General features: G+C 42.8%; 1 protein-coding gene across 2 annotated transcripts in view; it reads right to left on the bottom strand.

Annotated features, from left to right (window-relative positions):
• Positions 1–23,555, bottom strand: part of GRAP2 (GRB2 related adaptor protein 2) — a 118,630-nt gene that overhangs the window by 4,667 nt on the left and 90,408 nt on the right. For both annotated transcript variants that reach the window (XM_054989434.1, XM_054989436.1), the window contains 4 exons: positions 19,996–20,087; positions 18,228–18,347; positions 9,091–9,262; positions 308–439 (listed from right to left, as the gene is read on the bottom strand). In XM_054989434.1, coding sequence (XP_054845409.1) covers positions 308–439; positions 9,091–9,262; positions 18,228–18,347; positions 19,996–20,087 — 516 coding nt within the window. The remainder of the gene's footprint in view (positions 1–307; positions 440–9,090; positions 9,263–18,227; positions 18,348–19,995; positions 20,088–23,555) is intronic.

The raw sequence follows: 23,555 nt of genomic DNA, 5'->3' as shown, positions 1-23,555 counted from the left end.
AAAGACTCTTCTCTATCATGTTACATAACCCACTCAGATCAGCATTCCTACTGTATATTACCATGTATTCAGATATCTTAAATAAACTGGGGGCGGGGGAGGGAGGACTGGGAAGAAATATAAAGGTAGCCTAGTTTCATGAAGATTCTAACAGTACAGTCCTAAACTGAGTTACACCCTTCTCAGTCCATTGAAATGAATGGGATGAGAAGGATGTAACTTTCCTTAGGATGGCGTTATAAGTGTAACTCTTAAATAAACAGAATCTAGCATAGTTTGGATCTCAGCTCTGCCCTCTTTAAGATACCTGCTTAGGCAGCCGTGGTGAATAATGGTCTCCATCTTTCTTGTGCCCTGGTGCTCCAGTGTCTTTAGCAGCTGCTCCACTCAGATGAAGCACTTCCTGTGTCCGTTTGGCAAGGCTCCGAACACATATGTCCTGGAAGGAAAGCAAATCAAACAAATGTGACATTTTACTTCCTTCTAGGTCCTGTGTCTAGTAAGTCTGACATGTGGGCCTCATTACCATCACAAAGTCCCTGTGTCCCCTGTGTGTCTGTCCAGACTTGTCAAACAGATGTGCTCTGGGAATTCTGTGCTTGGAACTTATTCCCACGTGTATGTAGGGATGATTCAGACTGGGACTACAGTGTGCACTAACAGGCACCATTTCAAGTTAGGAAAATGGCACTGGGGGAAGGCTTAAATTCCTTCTCCCCAACTCCTGAGTTGAATCAGGCCACATGCATCTAGAAATTAAGTTCTGAGCAGGGAACTCCCAGAGGACACCTTGTTGACAGGACCGGAGTGGAATTGTCAAGGACATAAAGACTATGTAATGTGTAGTTAGGATCTCAGATCTCTCCCCTCCTTTTTTCCCTGCCACATTTGCATCCTGCCCTTTCTCCAATGAGCATACGGTATTCTATGTGGTTCTCACCTCCTTGATTTTATCTTCACAGCAATTCTGTATGGTAGGCTAGACTGACAGAGAGTGACTGATCTAAGACCACCCAATGGTGGAGTCAGGACTTGAACCCCTAGCCTGGCACAATAACTCTTGCCACTCCCCACAAGGCATTTTCAATGACAGTTCAGTTGCTTTGTAGTAGGAATGAACAACCTAAATTGGACAGGTTGTCCATTCATACAGCACGTAACTCTTTCACATTAACAGCTATTATACATTCTCATAAATAGTGTGAGGTAGGCTCAAAAGCAATTTAAGCATCAAGCGTGAAAATGCTTGGAGCTGCAGATATATTTGGAAGTTTACACAGAAAAATCTGGTGTGATCTAAAGCTGTACACTAGTTAGAATGAATAATACCAGGGCTCTGGGAATTCCGTGCTAGGTATTTAACTTCCAAGTTCTTAAAATGGCCCTGAGGAACGGCTGTTTGCTCTGTTGGGGAAACTTAAATATACCAACAGGCTACACAAACATCTGTCATGGGGCCAGGAGTGGCTCCCCAAGGCTATTTCAGATTGAGAGAACAGTGCAGGAAGGAAGGCTTAAGCCTCCTCTCCCTGCAGACTAATCTGAATTGAGACTCCATGCACCTGTGACAAGTTCTGAGCACTGAACCCCCAGAGCACATCTGGGCAAAAAGACTGAGTTAGTCATGTGGCAGACACAAGGACTTGGTAATGTGCAGCTAGGCCTTGAGATACACTTTCTTTTAAAATCATAGGTCTTGTACTCAAACCCCAAACCCAGCAGCCTTGAAATATTTAGATCATTTGAAAACTCAGGTATGTTTTTTGTGATTAATCAGGAACAAAACTTGAATGTCTTTCATCTTGGATGTTTTGAAAGTCTTCAGTTTAACTTGTCCTACCAATTTGATCTATATATACTTCTACCATTCCAGTAACCCAAGTAAATACAATGTTGGAGGCAGAGTCATTTCTCAAACTTTCATTTTCCATATATAACTTGGTAAAGGAATCAGCCTACCTTTGGGGAGCTGCTTCAAGATAGGGATTTTCCCCAAATGGAACTAGGGTTGCCAGTCAAGACCTGACAACCAGCAGGAGACTGAGAGGGGAAGAACACATGGGAGGTGGCCATCAGCGATCACATGGCATCACTCCCGATAAAAACCTGGAAGTAATGACATACCTCTCTAGGAGTTTCTGATGATTCCTAGAGGGGCTGATGTCACTCCCAAATTTTCCCTGGAAGTGAAGTCACACAATTGGCATGACAGCCATTTTTAAATTTTTTCCTGACGCTTCTGTGACAAACTGCACTTGAAAACAAGTTTCCTAAGTGCAGCGATCAGATAGCTGGGAGGGAATGAGTTAACTCTTGATTAGAATGGGGAACTCGAGTGACAGGCTGTTTCCTCTTCTCTGATTCGTCAGTTAGAACCCAGCTGAAGGGCTGGCAGTTTCTGACAGGATTGTTCAGAGAGAGAGTTTGTGAGTGAGTCTGACAGGGATGGTCAGAAAGATTTCCCTCTGGAGTGAGGAAGAGGAAACTTTTGCCTTAACTGTAACATCACTATCCTAAAGAAGAATTCTGTTTAAGAATTCTTAGTACAAGTGTCAGCATAAGCTGAAGCCCGCTTGACACAGACACCACAGAACTCGGAGTGTGTTTTGGAAAGAGTGATTGGGTAGTATGTTAGACTCCATTTCAAGCCAAGAGAAGAAGGGTTATATCTTCTTAGGAGAAGAAGATTATTTCCTGCCCAGTTTCTAAAGGAGCTTTGGCTCTGATGAGGACCTTGGGTCTGTTGTGAAGGGAAAACAGTTTTAAACTAACTTCAGGAAACCTGAGCTGTTATAGAAAACTCTGTAAAGAAACACTGTTCCTAAAGTATTAAGTAAAACACCTCTCACTGCTAAGAACCAGAATATAAGGAACTAAGCTTCAAGGAAACTATTTTGCCTGTTACTCAAAGTGTATTCTGTACTACTAGCAAAATTATACCTCAGCACTTTCATTCCCTGACTACACTTATTCAATCCCTGTTTGCTAAATAAAGTTATTTTCTTTTTGAACATTATACAGTCTCCAGTACCATTTCCCACAAAAAGGAAGAGGGCTCCTGCTTCTCCCAATCAAGCTTCTGGGCTGGGCTAAAATGCCAAAATTATATCTGACTGTCAGGGTGGGACAAATAGACTTTCAAGCCATAAAGATTAACATGCTACTTAGGGCTGCTCAGCCAAAGCAGGCAAACTGAATTTTTGCGGAAAAATCTGTTTCATAGTGGGGGAGTGACGGAGGTCCATCATAGCTGCTCTGAACAATGACGGGAAGCAGGAGCTGGGAGTGGGGTTGGCAATCCTGCATAGAACACAGCATGCCCTTAACTCTTTTGCAGTTGTGTTCCTTCTTTAATCAGGCTCAAAGAAGAAAACCCAGGGTGACTGTGGGTGAACTGTCTGTGCGGATGCTACACCTGCATGCAATATGGAGAGGGGGTCAGATCTGAGCTCTGCCTTCAAAATGGTGGAGCTCAGTTCCACATTTCTGCCTTCTTCTCATTTAGACCTTTAATGGCCTTTTTCAATTTCACAGCTGAGCCATGCTGCAGGTTTGAAAGGCAGTTCTGCCAAGATGTGGGAAAGGGAGGGGTGGGGAAGGAGGGTTGCTGAGCTGAGGCCTGGCATGATTATCAGCATATTGGTGCAGAAGTGCCAACGTGACAGACCAAAAGGGAGAGGAGGGGCACCATCCACAACAAGTAGCAGAGGAACAGGGTGTGTGGACCTACTCCTACAGAGCTTGCTCCTGGTTCTGCAGCAAGGGTGCCTTTTCCATTCTGTTCTGGAAGCAGCCTGGGTATGCTGCTTATGAGAAGCTTTTGAGCTTCTCTTGCTCTATTGATGTGAACATGTGATCACTGCTAAGTGCACAAGAAAATGCAGAAAAACAGGCTTTTGGTAAAACAACTGAACATTCTGACTAACATTTGCATATTAAAGTAAAAATGGTTTAAGCCTCATTATTGAAAATGCTATTCTTTGCTAGCCAGACATGTTATATATCCCTCACTTTCTCTATCATATTGCCTTCCTGACACAATCTGTCTTCTTCAGCTGTTTCTGCTAACATCTCAAACTATCTGCCTACAATTCTACACAAATGTACTTTTCTGCATCCTAGAGAGAGAATTTTAAAAACGTGTAACAGGGTGGTAAGAAGTCAACATTATGAGCTGCTGTCACAAGTAGAAATCTCTTACCCTCTTTCTTTGGAGGTGATAAGAAAGTGCTGCTCACCCCAAAACAGTGGTTGTAAAATTTCACTGCTATTGTAAGCACTTTGTTATTTTCTGCCTCACCTCCGCATTTATATCCTGGTAATTTAATATCAGAATCCACTTCCTGGTTAAGCAGGGCTTTTGTTACTGTAGTTACCATAGAAAAAACACAGGCTCTCTCTGTCAGCAATACAGCCAATCTTTTCTTAATTCAACATAATAATAAACAACAGTGCACAATATGGAAGTGTGAAAAATAAATTGATTACATCATCATCATTGAGGAGAGCCTGTTTTTTCTTCTGTATCTTGCTTGCTCTCTCTTTAAGAGCCTCTGTTCTAGCCAGTGTACTGTAGTTACCATGCCTTCTGCCCCTCAGTCCTGTGTGTAATGGTTTTCAGCCTCTGATTTGCTGTTTCCTGACAGATACCAGAAGAGATTGCCAGTGACCTGAGACTTTTCTGATGCCCAAATAACTTTTTGATCTCTTAATCTCTCTTTCTTTAGTGCTTCATTTATTCCAAAAACGTTTGTCATCTTTGGTTCACCATACTTAAACCAGACCCTGCTTCAATGCTCCTTTGCATTCTGTGCTATTCAAACAGAGTAAGCCAAACGACAGACTCCACACTGAAGCTGATTAGCTCTAACAACAGGTGTACCTGGCGCCCTTTGAATAAACAAGCATAAGTACATCTCTCAGACCCAACAGAGTGCAGCATTTAATTCTATGTTTGCACCATTGTGTTCTGTATGATAGTTCTTTGATTCTGTTCTGTGGTGCCTAGACTTTTCTTTCGCTGTACAAAAAAACTGTGTCAAAATACAGTATCAGAGTTAATTTGTTCCATTATACAACTGATATTCACACTCAGCAGCTGTCATTCCAAAATTCAAGAATTAATTCATAGACTAAAATCTGCAAATAGTCTATATGACAGCAGATTTCTGTAATATTAGTTCTATCACATTGCTTAGCAGATGTCTCAGGGTATCGATTGCATGGATTCACATTGTGTAATCTGCCTTTAGTTTCAGTGAGAAAGGAGGACTATAAATAAAGTAAAAAATGATAAAAAGCTCCCCCCCGCCAATAATCCATCAAGAAGTAATGGGAAAAATAAAAAGGCTTGATCTAGATGATGATAAACTATGACAATACAACAGTTCCCATCCCTACCCAAAATCCAATCCTGTGCAGAGTGAGGCAACTACCAAGCCCTTTGAAATCAATTGGTTGGGATGCACACTGCATAGGATTGCTCTTTAAATATGATATTGCAATCCAATTACTTATGACACAGGGGATTTTGTACTATTTCTTTAAGAAAAAGAAGAAAACATCTTTGTTTTAAAACCAGTGCAATGCAGGCTGTTACTAAGTAAGACAAAAAAGAGTTTCTGGCAATATACATTGGGTGGCCAAGGCTAGCGCGATCTCGTCAGATCTTGGATGCTAGGCAAGGTTGGCCCTGGTTATATTTGGATGGGAGCCCACCAAGAAAGTCCAGGGTCACTATCAAACCACCTGTAAACATCTCTTGCCTTGAAAACCCTATGGGGGAGTCACCATAAGTCAGCTGTGACTTGCCTGCACTTTACACAACTGAGTGGGAGGGGCCTCAGACAGTGAGAAAATGCAGCAAATATATAAGAATGTCCCTAATTTCACCTATTAAGTGTTGAAGCCCGTGTTTCAACATCCTTGGCTTTAACTTATTGACCCCCATTGTATTCACAACAAACACGGGTGATAAAATATAATAACAGTATGGATGTAATAACTGCATTCGCTACGTATGCCCATTGGTGGGACAGGGATAATTATGCTGCAATAGTTATTATAAATAGAGAAATAAATAATAATAAATATAAATCAGATTTCCTACAACTCTGTATGCTTAGCATCCAGAGGGTCAGCATGGCATAGTGTCTACAGTGTCAGACTAGGATCTGGGAGGCCCAGGTTCAAATCTCCACTCTGCCATTGAAGCTCTCTGGGTGACCTTGGGCCAGTCACACCTTCTCAGCCTAATCTAACTCCCAGAGTTGTTGTGAGGATAAAATGGAGAGAGGAGAATAATGTGAGCAACTTTGGTTCCCCATTGAGGAGGAAGGTGGGTGTCCGGCACTAGGGCCAGTCTTGGGAACTCTCCAGGAGGTGGAGAGAATTGGGGGGGTGTAGAGGAGAAAAGAGGGGCATGCAGCCAAACCAACAGCCCCTCCCCACATCAGGCACCGGGTCAAGGGGGGACACAGGGCAGACAGACAAGGTGGGACTCAACATACTGCGCTACCGATGTGGCCCCACCCCAGCCAGGAGCCAGGTGGCATGAGTCAGACAAAGGGGGTGGCCGGACACAAAACAAGCTTCTGATGCAGAACCCACCCCCGAACATCAGCGTTGTGCCAACCTGCCGATAAAAGGGGTGGGGGGACAGCTCGAGCACCTCCCAGCAGCCAAGGAGGAGGAACAGGCCAGACAGCATCAGCAAGGAACGCCGAAAGGGCCGGGAATAAAGCCTGGGTGGCGGCCCTATTACTGAGGGGTGGAAGTTGGCATTGGTAAAAGGATAAAGGGGAAGTCCACCCACAAGCTGGGGTGGAGAGGAAGGCGTCTGAGAGGCAAGCTACAAGTGACGCCTGACACAGGTTGGACACTTGTCAGCTTCCCTCAAGTTTTGATGGGAAATGTAGGCATCCTGGTCTTGCAGCTGTAATGGAGAGCCAAGCTGTAAAACCAGGACGCCTACATTTCCCATCAAAACTTGAGGGAAGCTGACAAGTGTCCAACCTGTGTCAGGCGTCACTTGTAGCTTGGCTCTGAGAAAAAGCACAGGGCGTGGGGTGGGGGGGCAGAATTTTCTGAGAGAGTAGTGAAGGATGCTTGAGGGACGTTAGCCCACTCTCTTCGCTGAAGCTTGGGACGCCCATCCGGAGGCCGCCCTGTTCAGCGGTTCAACAGCAGATCCTGCCAAGGCAGTGCCAGGATAAAGGGGGAGCGTCATAGTAAGATATAAATAAATAAAAATAAAATAAAATAAATAAAATACATATGCATATGCATATGAAAATCCTGTCTTGCTTCCAGAAATAAAACACTCATCATCATTTACCAGATGGGGTATGTTCATTGATCAGAGCTTAATTTGTGATCACTCCCCCAGCCTGAACTTTAGAATCGGTTTTCTGGGCTGAGTTGTGCACACAGGAAGTAATAATAGAGAAAAGTGCTCTTTTCCCCTTTACCACCTGTACAGCCTGTAGTTCCCTGCAGAGAACTATCCAAGCAAATGGCATTGATATCAAGCCCAGCCTGATACCTTTCTCTTTAGAAATTAAGAAGGGGGTGGAATGGGAAGCTCTGTTACCCTACTCTCATTTCCCCATGATCTTCAGTGAGTCACACTATATTTTTATTTCTTTTTAAACATCTAGCTTCTTTTTAAAAAACTGAATCTACAGCTTTCTTTCTTACACCTTCCTTAAATTTTAATATTTCAGTATTAGCATCTTTTAAAAACATAAATTGGAGCTTTTAGCTCTGTTTTTTTAATCTATTCCCCTTCTCCATACTTGGCAGAGAGCTTTGTTATTTCTCTGGATTGATTCTTATCTTCACTCTGTCCTGATACAGTAATTCCCTAATTTGGTAAATCCTTGGATTACATTTCCTCTACATTCAAGGGGCTGTTTTTGTTTCTAAACCTGACAACATAAAAAAGTCCATTACAAAGATGAATGAATTGATGACAAAAACACTGTCCCCTATTGACAGTCCAAATCCCTCTTCCTCCTTATGTATGATTTCCTGTCAGTCAGGATTCTGTGCTGGCAAAAGGGCACCAGAGTTTTATGAAGAAGTTATTGTGTCCCTGTGCTAGCAAGAAACTTAGCATGTAAGAGAAACTGTGCCGGATCAGATCAGATCAGACAGCACCCAGTTTCCCACAGTTAAGTAAGCCCTGGTCCACCTCTGCAGCAAAATGAGGTGCCATGTAAAATAAAAAAAAATCCCTGCAAGGTAAAATGCTGTGTCTTGCTATAGTAGTTTTCTTTTTGCAAGGAGAAAGCATTAAAAAAAGCAGCCCTCTCCTACAATCTTTACTACTGCCTCAGAACTCTATGACCTCATCCCACCAGAGACTTGGTCTACACATATAAGGTAGAAATGATGTGATAAAGTTGTGAGGTGGTAGAACAAACAGAAAGGGAACATCAAGTAGGTAGGCCTTCCAAGATTCTATGCTCACAATGAGGGACCAACAAGAAATTCACAGAGGAAAGACAATCCTATACCCATGCCAGCCCCTGCTTCCTCTGCTCTTTCTTCATTCCACTGTCACCACCTCCTTCTAGTTAGCTCTGTGTGTGTTAGCTCTGTGTGAACACCCACCTGGTTCTTCCAAAGAGAGTTCTCTAAAGGGAACGATCTGGTATACATTGGTAGAGATCCTGCTAGTTAGTTATTCCCTCTCGCTGCTTCTCCTTGTAATTCCTTGTAATTCCCCCAACTCACAAGGAGACCCCCCCTTTAAGGTAACGGTTTCCACCTCTTTACCCTTTCCCCATCCTGATCTTTTGATCTGCATTATGCGTCCATTGTTCAGAATCAGATATATAATGATCACATAATAGTCACAAAACCCATTGTGGACCACGGAAATAGCTCATAACAGTGGTGCAGGGAACCATGCCATGTATGTTAGACTATCTTTTTACACAACAAAAGGCAAGCTGATTGGCTGGTCAATATCATGACAGAAGTCACAATGAAGTCTTCTAACTGAATGTTCTTAAAACAACACTAAAAGGATGAAGAATTCTTTCTGGCTGCTGGAAAAAAACGAGCCTCCTATGAAAGCTGTACCTGTTGCTCTTTCTGGGTCTCATCCCTCAGGAAGATCTGTGTGTGTTTGGAGATGGAAGAAGTCTTGTAGTACTCCACAAGTTTATTTAGTGATGGGAACTTCTCACTCCATAAGAAATAGTTGCCCTTTGTGTCTTTGATGACTTTAAAGTGTTGGACATCATCTTCATGCCTAGTTTCAAGGAAACAAAATAGAATATTTTTAACAGTTTATATTTCTAAGGCCCTATTTCTAAGGCCCTTCACATAAGTCTTCACTAAAAAGATTTCAAAACTGATTTACAAGATAGTGTTCACATTTAAATTGGGAGAATGTGATGTCAGCGGAGTCACATTTACTACATAGTTTCATTGGACTTCGGTCCTTCATGTGATACAAGAGTGTCCCAGTGTGTTTGGCAACAAGGTCTTTCAGAGATTTCTGCAAAACCACTCAGATTGTCCACTATTTGTTCCCCATGAGGAACCTAGATGTGTCACCTCCCCTTTGAGAAGTCCGATGTAAAAGAAAGATGAAGAAATGTACTGCAACGTCAAACAAAATTTTAGAACAAGAATTTGAGCAAGGAAACTGTAACCGTGGCTTTCTGTTAAGGCTCCAGTGAGATTTCAGTGACACTGGAGGCAAGTTATAGGGTTAAAAAATTTCAGTTGTATTTTTAGCAGGAACTTCGTGATTAATTTGGCTCTAAATATTGCCGGAAGATATGATGTTTCAATTTTGAATTGTTTCCACTTTTGAACTTTGGCAGCAAATGAAGATTCATTAGTGTGTTTAAAATATTTCAGGGTGTTCATCCAATTAGAAAAATGTTAGGTGATTAATGGCATAAATTTTAGTTGATTAATTATTGATTAATCAATTACATTGCCTCTATACATAGTTCTGAAGCAACAAGTATCTCCTCCTTTGTAAAACAGAAGAAGAAATATCTCTTCCAAGAGTATGCTAGCCATCTGCAGGTTTTATAAATTGTTATATTAAACGGTTGACTTTTTTTGTCAATCCAATACAGTGAACTGAAATACTTGTATTAAAAATAGCATGTTTTTCAAAAGCAGCAGCAGCAGCAACAGCTTCTCAGGAAATTGGAGAGTGCCTTTTTAGTTCATCAGTTTTTAAAAAATCAATGGATTTATTCAATTAATCAGCACTGCAGCCTTAAATATTAACTGAATGAGCTGGAGAGAATGATCGGCTATTATATGAATCAAGTTTATTTATTGATTAATTCAAATATGTCAAGCCTGTCTTTCTCCCCAACAAATGGTGCTTAGGGCAGCTTACAAAGTAAGTGTGCATCAAAAAGCCCCACAGGTACCTCTTAAAATGGGGTTATGACATTCCCTCATCCTTAAACAGCAGAAATGGCACCAGAGGCATTTTTAAAATTAAAAAATAACTATTTTATTTATTTTAGAGGGGAAAGGTCAGGCAAACTCAGGGGTTGAAAATTTCTGAGGCAATTCAACATATGTATATATAGCTGAGATAAAATCAATACATGCATAGACTTTAGTTCTTATGCTCATCATCACAGATACTTAAATGCTTATGTTTTGAGGCTTTTGTTCCCTTGGTTTTCCCAAAACACTAGAGTATACTTTCTTTTAGTATTCTCTCTCTCTCTTGGGAGTTAGGAATGTTGGTACCCACTTTCTAGTACCCCAATCCCCTTCTTTCCAAACACCAGTGCTCTCCTTCAGTTGTTAACTGAACCTGAAGGTCTCCACAGGCAGTTTCCAGCCACATCCAGCCAGGGATCTCTTCACTCTCCACAGCTACCTCTGTGTTTCACTGGGTAGGAAAAATCTCCTCTCCTTAGAAGATCTATCCCTTTACTTTGGCTTGAATGGGAGTCTGCACCTACTTTCTTGCCATCTTTCCCCCAGCTCTCCTGTTGGTGTTAAAACTGTTCTCTGTTATGACTCCGTCTCCCAACTCTTCCTCTCAGCTAGGACTAAAAACCAGACTCTCCTCTTTCCAACTCATGCTCCCCAATCAGATTCCTTGGAGTATCCTGTCATTCAAAGTCTCTGTGTCAATGGAGCGTTAACCCTTCACATTCCTTCAGCTGTTTGTACAGCACTTCTAAGTTTTTTAAAAATGCAGTCCGTCACAAGGTTGAAAACTAAAATGGTAAAAGTATCAACCAGCATTGCCTGCTTCAGGTTGGGAAGATCTCCAGTTGCCACCTGGAGGCTGGCAGCCCTAGTATCAATACACAGCAAATATTATTTCTAATCTAGTATCACCTAGAAAGGCAGCTGCAAGGAAAATGCAAACTACCTTCCTTCCCATACCCTCCAAAACAGCATCACTTCACAGTGTTTACTAAAAATTGCCAGGGTTGGAGCTAACTGAAACTACTTCATAATGTATTAGTAAATAAATGGTTGATTCTATTGTTCAATATGCATCCACACTGCACATGTGACATTTATGTTTAGGGGCGCCTTACAGAAAGAAGACAGCCTGGATGGGCCTCTGCCATGTTATTTTTATAAGTGCATTTCCTGCATTTGCTATTTAAATGAACAATCTTTGTTGGCTGGAATGTACATCTAATTTTAAAACGGTTCTTCCTTGTTTCCAGCATTCATAAAGAAGGGATATATATATATATATATATATATAATTTTTAAAAATTTCCACCCTATCTTTCTGCCCCCATGAGGGCTACCAAGGCACCTAGCCAATTAAAATATACATAATAAAATCACATCTTAAAAACCGTTAAAACCAACAAAGAATGCTTCATTAAAAATTAAAACCAGAGCTGAAATACACACAAAAACATAACAACAATTAAAACATTGGGCAAGAAGGAGAGATTACTAAAAGGATGCCAAATGAAACAAAAAAAGTCTTTGCCCACTGGTGGAAGATGCCAGCACAAAGGGGTAAACGATTCTCCCTGGGGAGAGAGTTCCAGAATTTTGACGTCATAAAGGTCCTTTCTTATGTTGGCTCCCGAGTCCCGTCTAATCTCAGAAGGCGGGGACACCTGAAGCAAGGCCACTGAAACTGACCATAGTGGTGGTGTAGATTCCCAAGGGAGTGGGCAGTTCTTCAGCTATGTTGGTCCCAAACCATATAGGGCTTTAAAGGTCAACATCAATACTTTGAATTGTAGCCAGCAACAAATTAGGAGCCAATATAGATGGGCCAAGATTGGAGTGATATGATCCTTACTACCCACACTCATCATCCTGGATGCAGCAATCTGTACTAATTGAAGTTCCAAATACTTTTCAACAGCAGCCCCACATAGACAATACAGTAATCTCATCTAGATGCAGGGTTTTTTTTTCTGGGAAAAGAGGTGGCGGAACTATCAAGAGGGAAATGAGGAAGAAACACACAGGTTTATTTGAAATAAAATTATTTTCAAGCACTATTGCCAAGTATTTTCAAGAGGTTCCGGAACTCCGTTCCACCACGTTCCCCTTGAAAAAAAGCCCTGTCTAGATGTAACCAGAGCATACACAACAGTGGCCAGATCTTTTCTGCCCAGCGATGGCTACAGCTGTCTAACCTCGCAAAGCAGGTAAAAGGCACTGCTGGCTACTTTGTGGGTGGCCAGGTTTTGTAGCTTTCATCATCCACACAGGGGGCAGCCAGTGTACTCCTCGATCAGGACTTGACAAAATTTCTTTGGTTCTAGGAGCCACCATAAAATGTAGGAGCCAGCCTCATTTTTCAGTCTTCAAGGTTTAATATTTTTATGACCATATTTTCCAATTGTTGCTACCACAAAACCAAATTTTAACCTCTTCTCAATTTCTTGTAATTTTATTAAAGCTATGACAAAAGCGTTGCAGTATATAAATAAATATAGGAGGAACTCAACATGTTATCACCTCTCCTCAATTTCTCTTAACTCCATTATTACTTTAACAAGCTTAATTGAATATTGAGGCCTACATATTCATCCACCACCACTGACTGGTATAAAGTTAAGTTTACATATAAATAGGCAATGACAAGAACTTCATGCAAATTTATTTTTATGTCATGCAACAAAACATTCTGATGTGAAATGATAAATAAAATTTGTGATGAATCTAGCCAGCTTTTTTGCTCAGTCCCACGCTGAGAGACACTACAATAAAATTATTGATTAATAGACCAGCTGCCACGAAGAAATTTCATGCAGGCTGGAATTTGTTGAGCCCTATATTAGACATAGCAATATTAACAAATACACAGAGCCTCAGTGCTCTTTTGGAACTGCCACTTAACTGGGCATCAACTTGTTTGGCAACATTGATTCTCAAAAGCCCATAGAATATTTTATTATTATTGAGTTATTGAAAATACATATTAACCATTCTCTTCATTAAGAAAGCTTAAGGCAGTGCACAACAGTCAATAAAAGAATATGAAAGGCATGCAAGCAATTAAATAAATAAATAATCAATAGAACGATCACACAATCAATCCAAATCAATAGCCAGTATGAAGGCCATTAGTAACATAAAGGCCACATCAGTGCTTCTACAAGTAGCATGCACAAAGCATTGCCTGACTGAAAGCCTGGAGAAAAACGCCCACAGCTCTTTTGCATAATCATACTTGGTAAAAGGCCAGACAAAGATATATAATATGGCCTTTTGTGAAGCATGATTATGCAAAAGAGCTCTGGTTGTTTCTCCACGCTTCTCTATATGCGGTTTCTGTGTTGCCAAATACAGAAGGGAAATACCCTGCTCTTCAAAACTGCATCCTCTACCACAGCCTCATCACCAGCTTAGATGTAATCTGATCATCTTTCTCCTTTCCCCCCAATTAGGTTATGTCAAAGAATACAAGGGGCCACCAGTAGCTCAGTGGCAGAACACATGTTACGAACAAACAGACTTTTGTCTGACACCCTGGAAGGCCCTGGACACTAAAAAGCAGACCTAGAGATGTGATGGCCAAGAAAAAAAAATGGAATTTTGTTTGTGGGGGGGAGGGAGTGGATTTGGGGGGGGGGGGGCGGAGGAGGGAGTGGTTTTTCCCTGAAGCCTTTTTTCCAATTGGGGGAGTACTGAAAAAAAACTCCTGTGAAATATTTTCTCTTTCAGAATGAGTGAAATGTTTTTAAAGAAAAGGTGAGCATGCTGTAGACATATCCTTAAATTCGAGATGTATTTCTGCACCTAGAAGGTATGAAAGAGTCAAGCATGTTTCAATTCTGCAAACCTTAAGCTTTCCAAAGAGTTGTATGAGGATAAAAATGAAGGCTTAGAATCAGAAGTTTGAGAATCTTATTCTGATTAAAAACTTGAGGTGCTGATACTTTTATGTTAAAATTGGACTAATTTTGTACATAATTAAAGTGCTATAACGTATATACTAATAATACAAGACTGAAAAGTTCAATGCTTTAATGTTATAAAGTTTAACGACTTATCAAAATATGATATTAGTTTTATTGTGAGTGTGCAACCCTTTTTCTGACCAAATCATATATTTTATGTTATTTACCACAAAAATTGTGTTTACTATTTAACTCCTATTTTTAAAACTTTTAATTAAGATACATGTGCTAAAGTAGCATAGGGTGCATGAGCTTGCAATTCTCAAAAACTGAGTACATTTGCAATTTTGCTTGCAAAAAACAAAGGCATGTATAACTTTTAAATGCCATAAATACATCAAATATTGCAATTTTATATAATAAGTAAATGATAAAGGATGCATTCTTCATTGTTAAAGCATAGAATTAGTGCAGCAGTGATGGGGCTTCCAGAAAGCAGGTGTTCCTGGTAGTTTTCTTTTATCAATGATTTAATAGCATTCTATCGATACACCTTTATACTAAAATATGCATCAGGTTTTCTGAGTTCCCAATTTTCATTTTTTAAAAATTAAGTCTCTAGTCCCTTTTGTTGTGGAGATATGTTTTTCCTCATACCCCCCCCCCCCAAGGAAAGAGGAAGAGGCTTTTTTTTTTAAATCAAAGCTGGGAATTCAGAGAACCTGACACATGCTTCAGTATAGTGGTATATTGATATAACACTATTAAATAGCTGATTAAAAAACAAGCCCTCTGCACTAGGGAGAGGAAATGGTTACAGGGGGAGAAATGGCTGCTGTTTGTTTTGTCATGCATCTGGCAAAGAGAACTGTGATTCTCAAAAGCTTATGCTACAATAAAGTTGGTTAGTCTTTAAGGTGCTACTGGACTGTTGGGACCACTTTTCCACCCACGTAGCAGCTAACCAGGCTTTGCTGCGAGCCTGCAATCTTTCCCAAAACTTCAGAGCAAAGCAATTTTGAGAAAGATGGGAGGACCGTCCTTCAACTTTTAGGTCAGCAATGAAATATCCTGGAAGATGTGAGGTGCTGCCCCAGGAGGTAGGGTGAGTGACTGTCCCTCTGCCTTTGTGCCCATCACAGGAGGGCTCCCCGTGGCCTCAGATGTGGGAATACTGGGCACTGGGTTGTGTCATCCTGGGCATCTCCTTCCTTTCCTCAGGACACGATCCATTCAGGATACACACCCTGCTGCTCTTCCCTGGCGTGGGAGCCCTTCTTTTTATCCCTTCCTCCCTAATTTTATTTATTTATTTATGTTCGGTTTATATTCTGCCCTCCCCACACCAGCAGGCTCAGGGTGGATTACAAACACATACAAATTAAAATACATAAAACCATTAATATAAGTTAACAACCATAAAAACATCCAGAATTATACAATTTAAAATACATGTAAACATGAACATAGCAGCACAAAAATCCAACCGACTCAGCCTTAATCATCTCCAGAGCATCACAGCAGTAAAGAAAATTACCAAATGGGGGTATTGGTAGTGGGGAGGGCCTATTCCACCATCAGCCGGCCAGGGGGGCTCCGCCTAACACCGGCCATATGCCTGGCGGAACAGCTCCATCTTGCAGGCCCGGCAGAAAGATAACAAATCCTGACGGTTCTTGGTCTCATTAGACAGAGCGTTCCACCAGGCTGGGGCCAGGAGCGAAAAGGCCCTGCCCCTGGTTGATGCCAGGCGGGCCTCCCTGGGACCAGGGACCTTTAGCAGATGTTTCTCACTAGAGCGAAGAGTCCTCTGGGGTTCATATGGGGAGAGGCGGTCCCGCAGATACGCCGGTCTCAGTCCGCATAGGGCTTTATAGGTTAATACCAAAACCTTGAACCTGATTCAGTACTCCACCGGTAACCAGTGCAGCTGACGCAGTGCTGGCATTATATGCTCACGCACTGGCAAACCTGTGATGACACGTGCTGCCGCATTCTGCACCAGCTGTAACAGCCGGATCAGGTTCAGGGGAAGCCCTGTGTAGAGTGCATTACAGCAGTCTAACCTAGAGGTGACCATTGCCTGGACCACTGTAGTCAAGTTGCGGGACGAAAGATTGGCTGCCCCACTGCCCAACACCCTGCTCCCAGGATGTGTTCCAGCATCTGTGTCAACAGTGCCTTCTGCCTCTGGGACCTTCTTTTCCAGGCCCTCCTTGAGCCTTCATTGGCCTGAAGATATGCCTGTAATGGTGTTAGCATTGGCTCCATCTCTGAATTTGCCCTTTGCCTCTGGGTCCCTGTTGACCTCACCCTTGCCTGTGGCTTCTGTGCTTTACCCACTGTGGGTGCGAGAGCAGTGAGCTGCTCTGGGAGCTGCTTGGCATTTGGTGGCTCCTGAACTGATGTTCCCCACTGATATTGTCTGGGAGCACCATGTGGCTGTAACCCTCACTGAGTGTTGGTTGCACAGGCTCAGTCCAGAAGTGATGTGGTTCCTGTCAGGCTCCTCCAGAGGGTGTTCAGGGGCTTCCCTACCCCCTTCCAGGCTGCAGACAGTAGCAAGGGGGGAGGGGTGATGAAGTCAGGGGCATCAGCACCAGACAGAAGATTAAAATGTTCTCCTGCTGGGTTTTGAGTGTTATGATTTTTAATGTCAGATTAATGTCCAGGGCTTTTTTTTCAGCAGGAATGCAATGGAACGGAGTTCCGGCACCTCTTGGCACTTGGCAATAGTGTGTGAAAATAATATTATTTAAAAGAATTCTGTGTGTTTCTTTCTCACTTCCCTCTTGAGAGTTCTGCCACCTCTTTTCCCAGAAAAAAAACTCTGTTAATGACCATTTATTCTTTTGCACAGGTACTGACTTGTTTGCCTAATGCAGAAAATAGAAAGATATTGCTGGCACTTGATGGCATATAATGGAAAATGAGTAAGTGAATGAACCTGAGATGGTAGGCTGTTGTTAGTCCAGGGATTGTGCTGTTAGGTTGAATAGATGGACAAAGTTGGCCTCTTGGTTTGTTGCAGGTTCTGATCCTAGAGTCTGTGTCTATGTTAGCAAGTGCATTATTGTGAGTGAGAAGTTGTTTAAGGTTAGGGGGTTGCCTGTGAACAAGTAAAGGTTTGCTTCAATGCCTGTGAGAGAGCAGTATCATTGTCCAGCACTGTCCTCAAAGAGAGAAACTTCAAGGGAAGATTACAACACAGGATTGTTGGAACCAAGTTCATTCACAAATTCAGAACAATGGATTCCTCTCAGGGCTGAACAGGTACATAGGATTCTTCTCACACTATCAAAAAGAGTCCAGTAGCACCTTTAAGACTAACCAATTTTATTGTAGCATAAGCTTTCGAGAATCAAGTTCTCGAAAGCTTATGCTACAATAAAATTGGTTAGTCTTAAAGGTGCTACTGGACTCTTTTTGATTTTGCTACCACAGACTAACACGGCTAACTCCTCTGCATCTATTCTCACACTATAGATGCTAATTTTCTGCATTTCCTCCTCTGCTCTAATCAAGCTAATTCCATTTCACATTGTACCTCTGCATCCTATCTTACTTCTTTGCAACACCCCTCCCGCGTTCTGACTGGGATAAAAAGACTCAGAGATCTCCATTCCTACTCATATCTGATGAAGGGAGCTTGACTCTTGAAAGCTTATACCCTGGAAACTCTTGCTGAACTTCAAGGTGCTACTGGACTCAGTCTTTGCTCATCTACTGGAGACCAACACAGCTACCCACCTGAAACTAACTTGTTTTAAGACTGCTATATTTCTGTTTCTAGATTGCTGAATTGTAAAGCAATAATTAGTTTTATTACACTTGCAGAGAGGACATCAATCTTTTTTAAAAGACAGGAAGAGTAAAAGCTATGGCTACCTGACAGAGATAGAGAAGTCTCCTGGGGAGTTCTGGCTGGCTCGGACAATGAAAGAGCCAACTCCCTTCTCCTTGAGTTTATTCTCAGCCTGATGGCGGGACACTCCTTCGTGGAACCAGCTGTCAAGTGAAACAAATCATGCGAAGATTAATTAAGGTGGTGACAAAAAGAAGTGTTAGAGAGTGGAGAGAAACAGTAGATTATAGAAAAATTCAAAACCAAAATTCACATAAAGCCCATTTTTAAGACAACCCAAATGGTACCAAAATAGTATGCAAGTATTTGAGTTCTTCAGAACTCTTTATTAGGTTGGATGTAAAAATAAAAAAGGGGGGGCAGGGTAAGAAAAAAAAATCTTTCCAGCCATTTGTCTGCTTCTCCTTGTAGAAACATGCAGTATTAGCAGATGTAGGGACAGGGCAGAGTTGGTATTAGGTGCCTTCGGCTTTGTACGAAAAAGATGGCAAGAACAAGGGCCACCCCCCTGTAAATTGAAAAACCACAGATTGATCAAGATTACAGAGTAAGCCAGGCTAAAGGAAAACAGTGCAATGACAGGAAATGCACACCCTAAAAGCACATCCTAATAGTCTGTTAATGAAACAATGGGTAGGGAAAAGTGCCCTTGTGAACCTATTTCCAGTGCTCAGTATGAACTGCTTGCCCATAACCAGTCATTCATTACATTTACAGTGTTTCTGCAGCTCAGAGAGACACCCAGAAACATGCAATTCCCACTGTTAAATGCAATACCTATATGTATACATATATTTCAGATGTTAGAAGAAATATTTAATTCTATGTGGAAGTCCCATTAAGAGATGCAGACTCACAGAAGTAATGTGTATAACATCCTAATGTAACGAGCCAAATAAATTTCTAAGGAAAAAATCAGTCCATTTTATCTCTAAAAATTCACTGGCCTGTGTTCTCACTCCTTAGCTGCCAGCAGATGGAACTGTCTGCACAAGTCAGTCCTTGTGGCTCTATCCAGCAGGGGCCAGTGGTGCCACATGCACACACATAGCAATCCCCCAGGAACCTAGAAGCACAGTTCCTCTGACACCTGCACCAGGTTAATAAGAAGCAAACAATTACTTAGAAACCTGTATTAGCACATACCTTGCCTGATGTTGTTAAACCATCAGGCATGCTCTCTGGCATAACACAACAGTCTCAGAAAAGAAGGTTCTGCAAGGCTGCAGTCTGCAGAAGCATCTACTAGCAGCACAGATTTACAGGCAGCCACACCATGGGCTTGAGGGGGGGTATCTCCCTTGAATCCTCTGCAACATGGCCTAAACTTCTGGGACACACCTCAAGAGATCGCATGCTGCTTCAATGATGCCCTTAAAATGTTGCTGCCTCAAGCATGGGTTTGGGTTTCTTATGGACCCAAGTCAATTCTAAAGGGAATGGATAGATTAACATCTTTTATAACACATTCTGACAGCATAATCTCCTCATTAGTCTCTATTTGCTACTCTGCTGCAGTTATATCAGGTCTGTGTTAATGAATGAGGTTTTTACACTTCTTAGATCCGGAACGTTGCTGTGCATAACACCGGGGAAGTGAGTCACAGGATAGGACAGGAAGGTTAGGGAGGACGTATACCTACACTGCAGGGCAAGTGTGAAACAGCAGGCAGGACTATATTAAATTCTGTCATTGTGTATCCTGTTTTCTACACTTCCGTGCTTTTTGCTATATATATTTTTAAATATACACCCTCAAAATCTGAAACAAAAAGTACCAATTGGACTTACCTGGGGATGTGAAAATCTATAAAATTCTTTGGGACATAACCTTCATAACTCTTCAGCTCTGCCTTGTACCAATCTTCCTGAGAGCTCAAGATCTACATACCAAGAGGGAAAAAAAATCAGTGTTGTGTTAAGAGACTTTTTAATGGTCTCGTATCTCTCTGATTCACAAGCAGGGCAAGTGGAAACACTGGGCAACAGCTGAGGCTCACACCTCAGCTGGGAGACATGGCCAATTCTTAAAGCCCCCTAGCTCAGCTGCTACTCCTCTATGCTGCTGCTACCTGCCTGTTCTCCTGCCCTTGTTGAGGAGTAAACAGTGAAAGGAGCAAAGGAGAAACCACAGCTACTTCTAGTTACCTCACCCTTTCCCTTTGGGTGGCTGTACTGATACTGAAAGGCTCGAAGGAAAAGAGCAAATGAATAGGCAGTGGTGAGATGGTGGGCCCACTTAAGGAGGTGGGCTCACTGAGGGCTTCTTGGTCCAGGACACCTCAAAGTCCAGAAGCTGCACTGTATACAGCCTATGACCCCCACTTCTCATAGAAATACAGTCACATATAGACACAGGCAATCTTCCACAGTCCTGAAGGGATAATCTCACATCACTGTTTTGCACACATCAGCAGTATATAATGGACACAATTTAACAAGTATTATGTTCTATAATATAGTTTGCCTTATAATTTCAGCCCTGTGGCAAATGAATGAGCCTTAAAAGGAAGGCAATGAAATCAAAAGGAAAAGAATGCCAGGAGGAAAATAAGTTCGATTTGGAGTAATTTGGAAAGACAGTTGCAGACTAGTTTGGGATGGTGGTATTGCTGGTGTGAGTAATTCTGGTAAAACAGCAGCCAAGGGGGGAGCTAAAAGTAGATTCAGAAGAAGCAGAGACATGGGAAAGGCAGGAAGGTATTAGACAATGCGCTTGTTAGTTTTGTCCAAGTTCCCAAAGGATTATTTAGATGCTGAAGGGATCTGGACTGTGCATTTCTGATGTATCATTGATGGAGGAATTCTGCTTTGAAGGAAGAGCTTAAGGCATTCTTTGCAAGGCTGTTAAGGGGGTGCTTTGTTTTTATGGTCTGCAGCAAAGAAATACAAATGATCCAATTGCTGAACAAATTCTGATTTGTATCCTGATAACGTGCATGTGTTCTCATGTGCAGGCACACAAGAACATTCATGTACTATGAAGGACTTATGTCAGTCATATGTTACAGTACTGTGCTGACCTTGCATTGGAGCAGCAGAAGTATGGAAGTGAAAACGACTCAGCGGACGAATGGCTGTCTAAACATGCATGAATAGGAAGAATTGTAGGCCTATTCCTACTAGAGCTCACAGAGGCTGTATGGGATTTCTGCTTGTTTTAAGATTTCCGCTATCCCTTACCCTACTGTATTGTTTATTGAATGCCCCAGCCATTGATTGTATTGACTTATTCTATGTAATCCACCTTAAGTCTCAGTGAGAAAGGCAGACTATAAATAACATAATAAACAATCTTACTATATAATTAAGCGTATTTCAGATAACTCACTTTATACCCTGATGCACCACCAGCCATGGAGGGATGCCTAGGCAAGGCACCGTGTCCCTTCAGAAAACATGTCATGGTGGGAAGCCCAGGCTGGAAGCAGGGTAGGAGCAGGTAGCAATGCCTGCCTCCCGCCTTCACCCGTCTGGTATTAGGAGCGGAGAAGGTGGCAATGCCCACCCTCTGCCTTAACCCAGGTGGTATTAGGAGTGGAGCAGGTGGCAATGCCCTCTCCCCACCTTAACCAAGTGGGTATTAGGAGCAGAGCAGGTGGAATTTCCCCTCCCACCTTAACACAGCTGGTATTAGGAGCAGAGTACTTGGCAATGCCCACCCCCCCTTCACCCAGCTGGGATCAGAATCAGAGCAGGTGTCTTTTACCACCCACTGCCTTAACCAAGCAGGTATTAGGAGCGGTGCAGGTGGCAATGCCTGCCCTCCTTCACCCGACTGGGATCAGGAATGGAGCAGGTGACAATGCCCCCCCGCCGCCTTAACCCAGCTGGTATTAGTGGTGGAGCAGGTGGCAATGCCCACCCCCACCATCACCCATTTGGGATCAGGAGTGGAGAAAGTGGCAATGCCCACCTCACACCTTCACCTGGCTGGGGTCAGGCACAAAGCAGGAGGCAAGGCCCTTCTTCCCTTCATGCAGCTGGGATAAGGAGCAGAGCAGGTGGCAATGCCCACCCTCTTCAACCTACCAGAATAAGCCACTGAGCAGGCAGCAATGCCTACCCTGTCTTCGCCCTCCTAGAGTCAGCAGCCAAACATGCAGCAATGCCTGTCCCCCTCAACCTGCCGGAATCAGGAGCAGAGCAAGTGGCAATGCCTGCCCCCCCTCCACCTGCTGGAATCAGGAGCAAAGCAAGTGGCAATGCCTGCCCCCCCTTCAACCTGCTGGAATCAGGAGCAGAGCAAGTGGCAATGCCTGCCCCCCTTTCAGCCTGCTGGAATCAGGAGCAGAGCAAGTGGCAATGCCCACCCTCTTCAACCTACCAGAATAAGCCACTGAGCAGGCAGCAATGCACACCCTGTCTTCACCCTCCCAGAGTCAGGAGCCAAGCATGCAGCAATGCCTGCCCCCCTTTCAACCTGCTGGAATCAGGAACAGAGCAAGTGGCAATGTCTGCACCCCCTTCACCCACCTGGGATCAGGAGCAGAGCAGGTAGTAAAGCCTGCCACCCACCTTCACCTGTCAGGATCAGGCGCAGAGCAGGAGGCAATGCCTGTTCCTCCCTTCAATCAACGGGGAGAAGGTGGCAATGCCAACCCCCCTTCAGCCAGCTGGGATCAGGCTCAGAGCAGGCGGCAATGCTTGCCCCTCTTCACCCCAAATCTCCAGGAATTTCCCAACCCAGAGATGGTAAGCCTAAATGAGTCCCATGCCCTATCCCACTGCTCAAGGATTGCCAAAGCGCATTAGACTCAGGATGAACACACAGACATGCATTTGAGCCCTCTGATTTCAGAGATACTCATGTTTATTTTAGACTGTTTATTTTAGACTGCGGCCATTGTGTTTTGGCTCTGCCCTGTCATCATTCCTCATGGTGCGACCCTAGTTCTGAATATTACTTATGGCTGCCAGCATTCCTTTGTCAGGCAGATTTTTCATTAATGGTCCAGGGCAGTCAGTTGATGTTTCATCAATAGGGGCTAGTGGTTAGGAAACGGTCTCCTGATTGCTGGGATCTCTTTTTGTTTTTGAATTAGATGCCCATCAGAAATTGAAGCAGGTGGTGATAACACATACACCCAGTTGAAGAGAGTAGTTAGATGAGTACACATAAGAGAGGAAAACAGCAGTTAGTAATTTTACAAGAGGCAGAGATAGAGCGAGAGAGGTGCGGATTTTTAGCTGGAGTTAACTGAAGGAAGGGAAAGTTGTAGCGCTGGGGAAGGGGGGAGTGGCAGCCCATGTTACTTGCCAGGGACCTGCCTTGTAGGAGAGCCTTTGCTTCCACTTAGTTTTGCATGTATATTTGCAAATAAAGTTCCTTTGACTCTCCCATGCTCTCT

Source organism: Eublepharis macularius, chromosome 9 (assembly GCF_028583425.1).
Source record: "Eublepharis macularius isolate TG4126 chromosome 9, MPM_Emac_v1.0, whole genome shotgun sequence".
Taxonomy (NCBI): Eukaryota; Metazoa; Chordata; class Lepidosauria; order Squamata; family Eublepharidae; genus Eublepharis; species Eublepharis macularius.
Note: the sequence above shows the minus strand (reverse complement) of the source record. Positions and strands in the feature narration are given on the sequence as shown.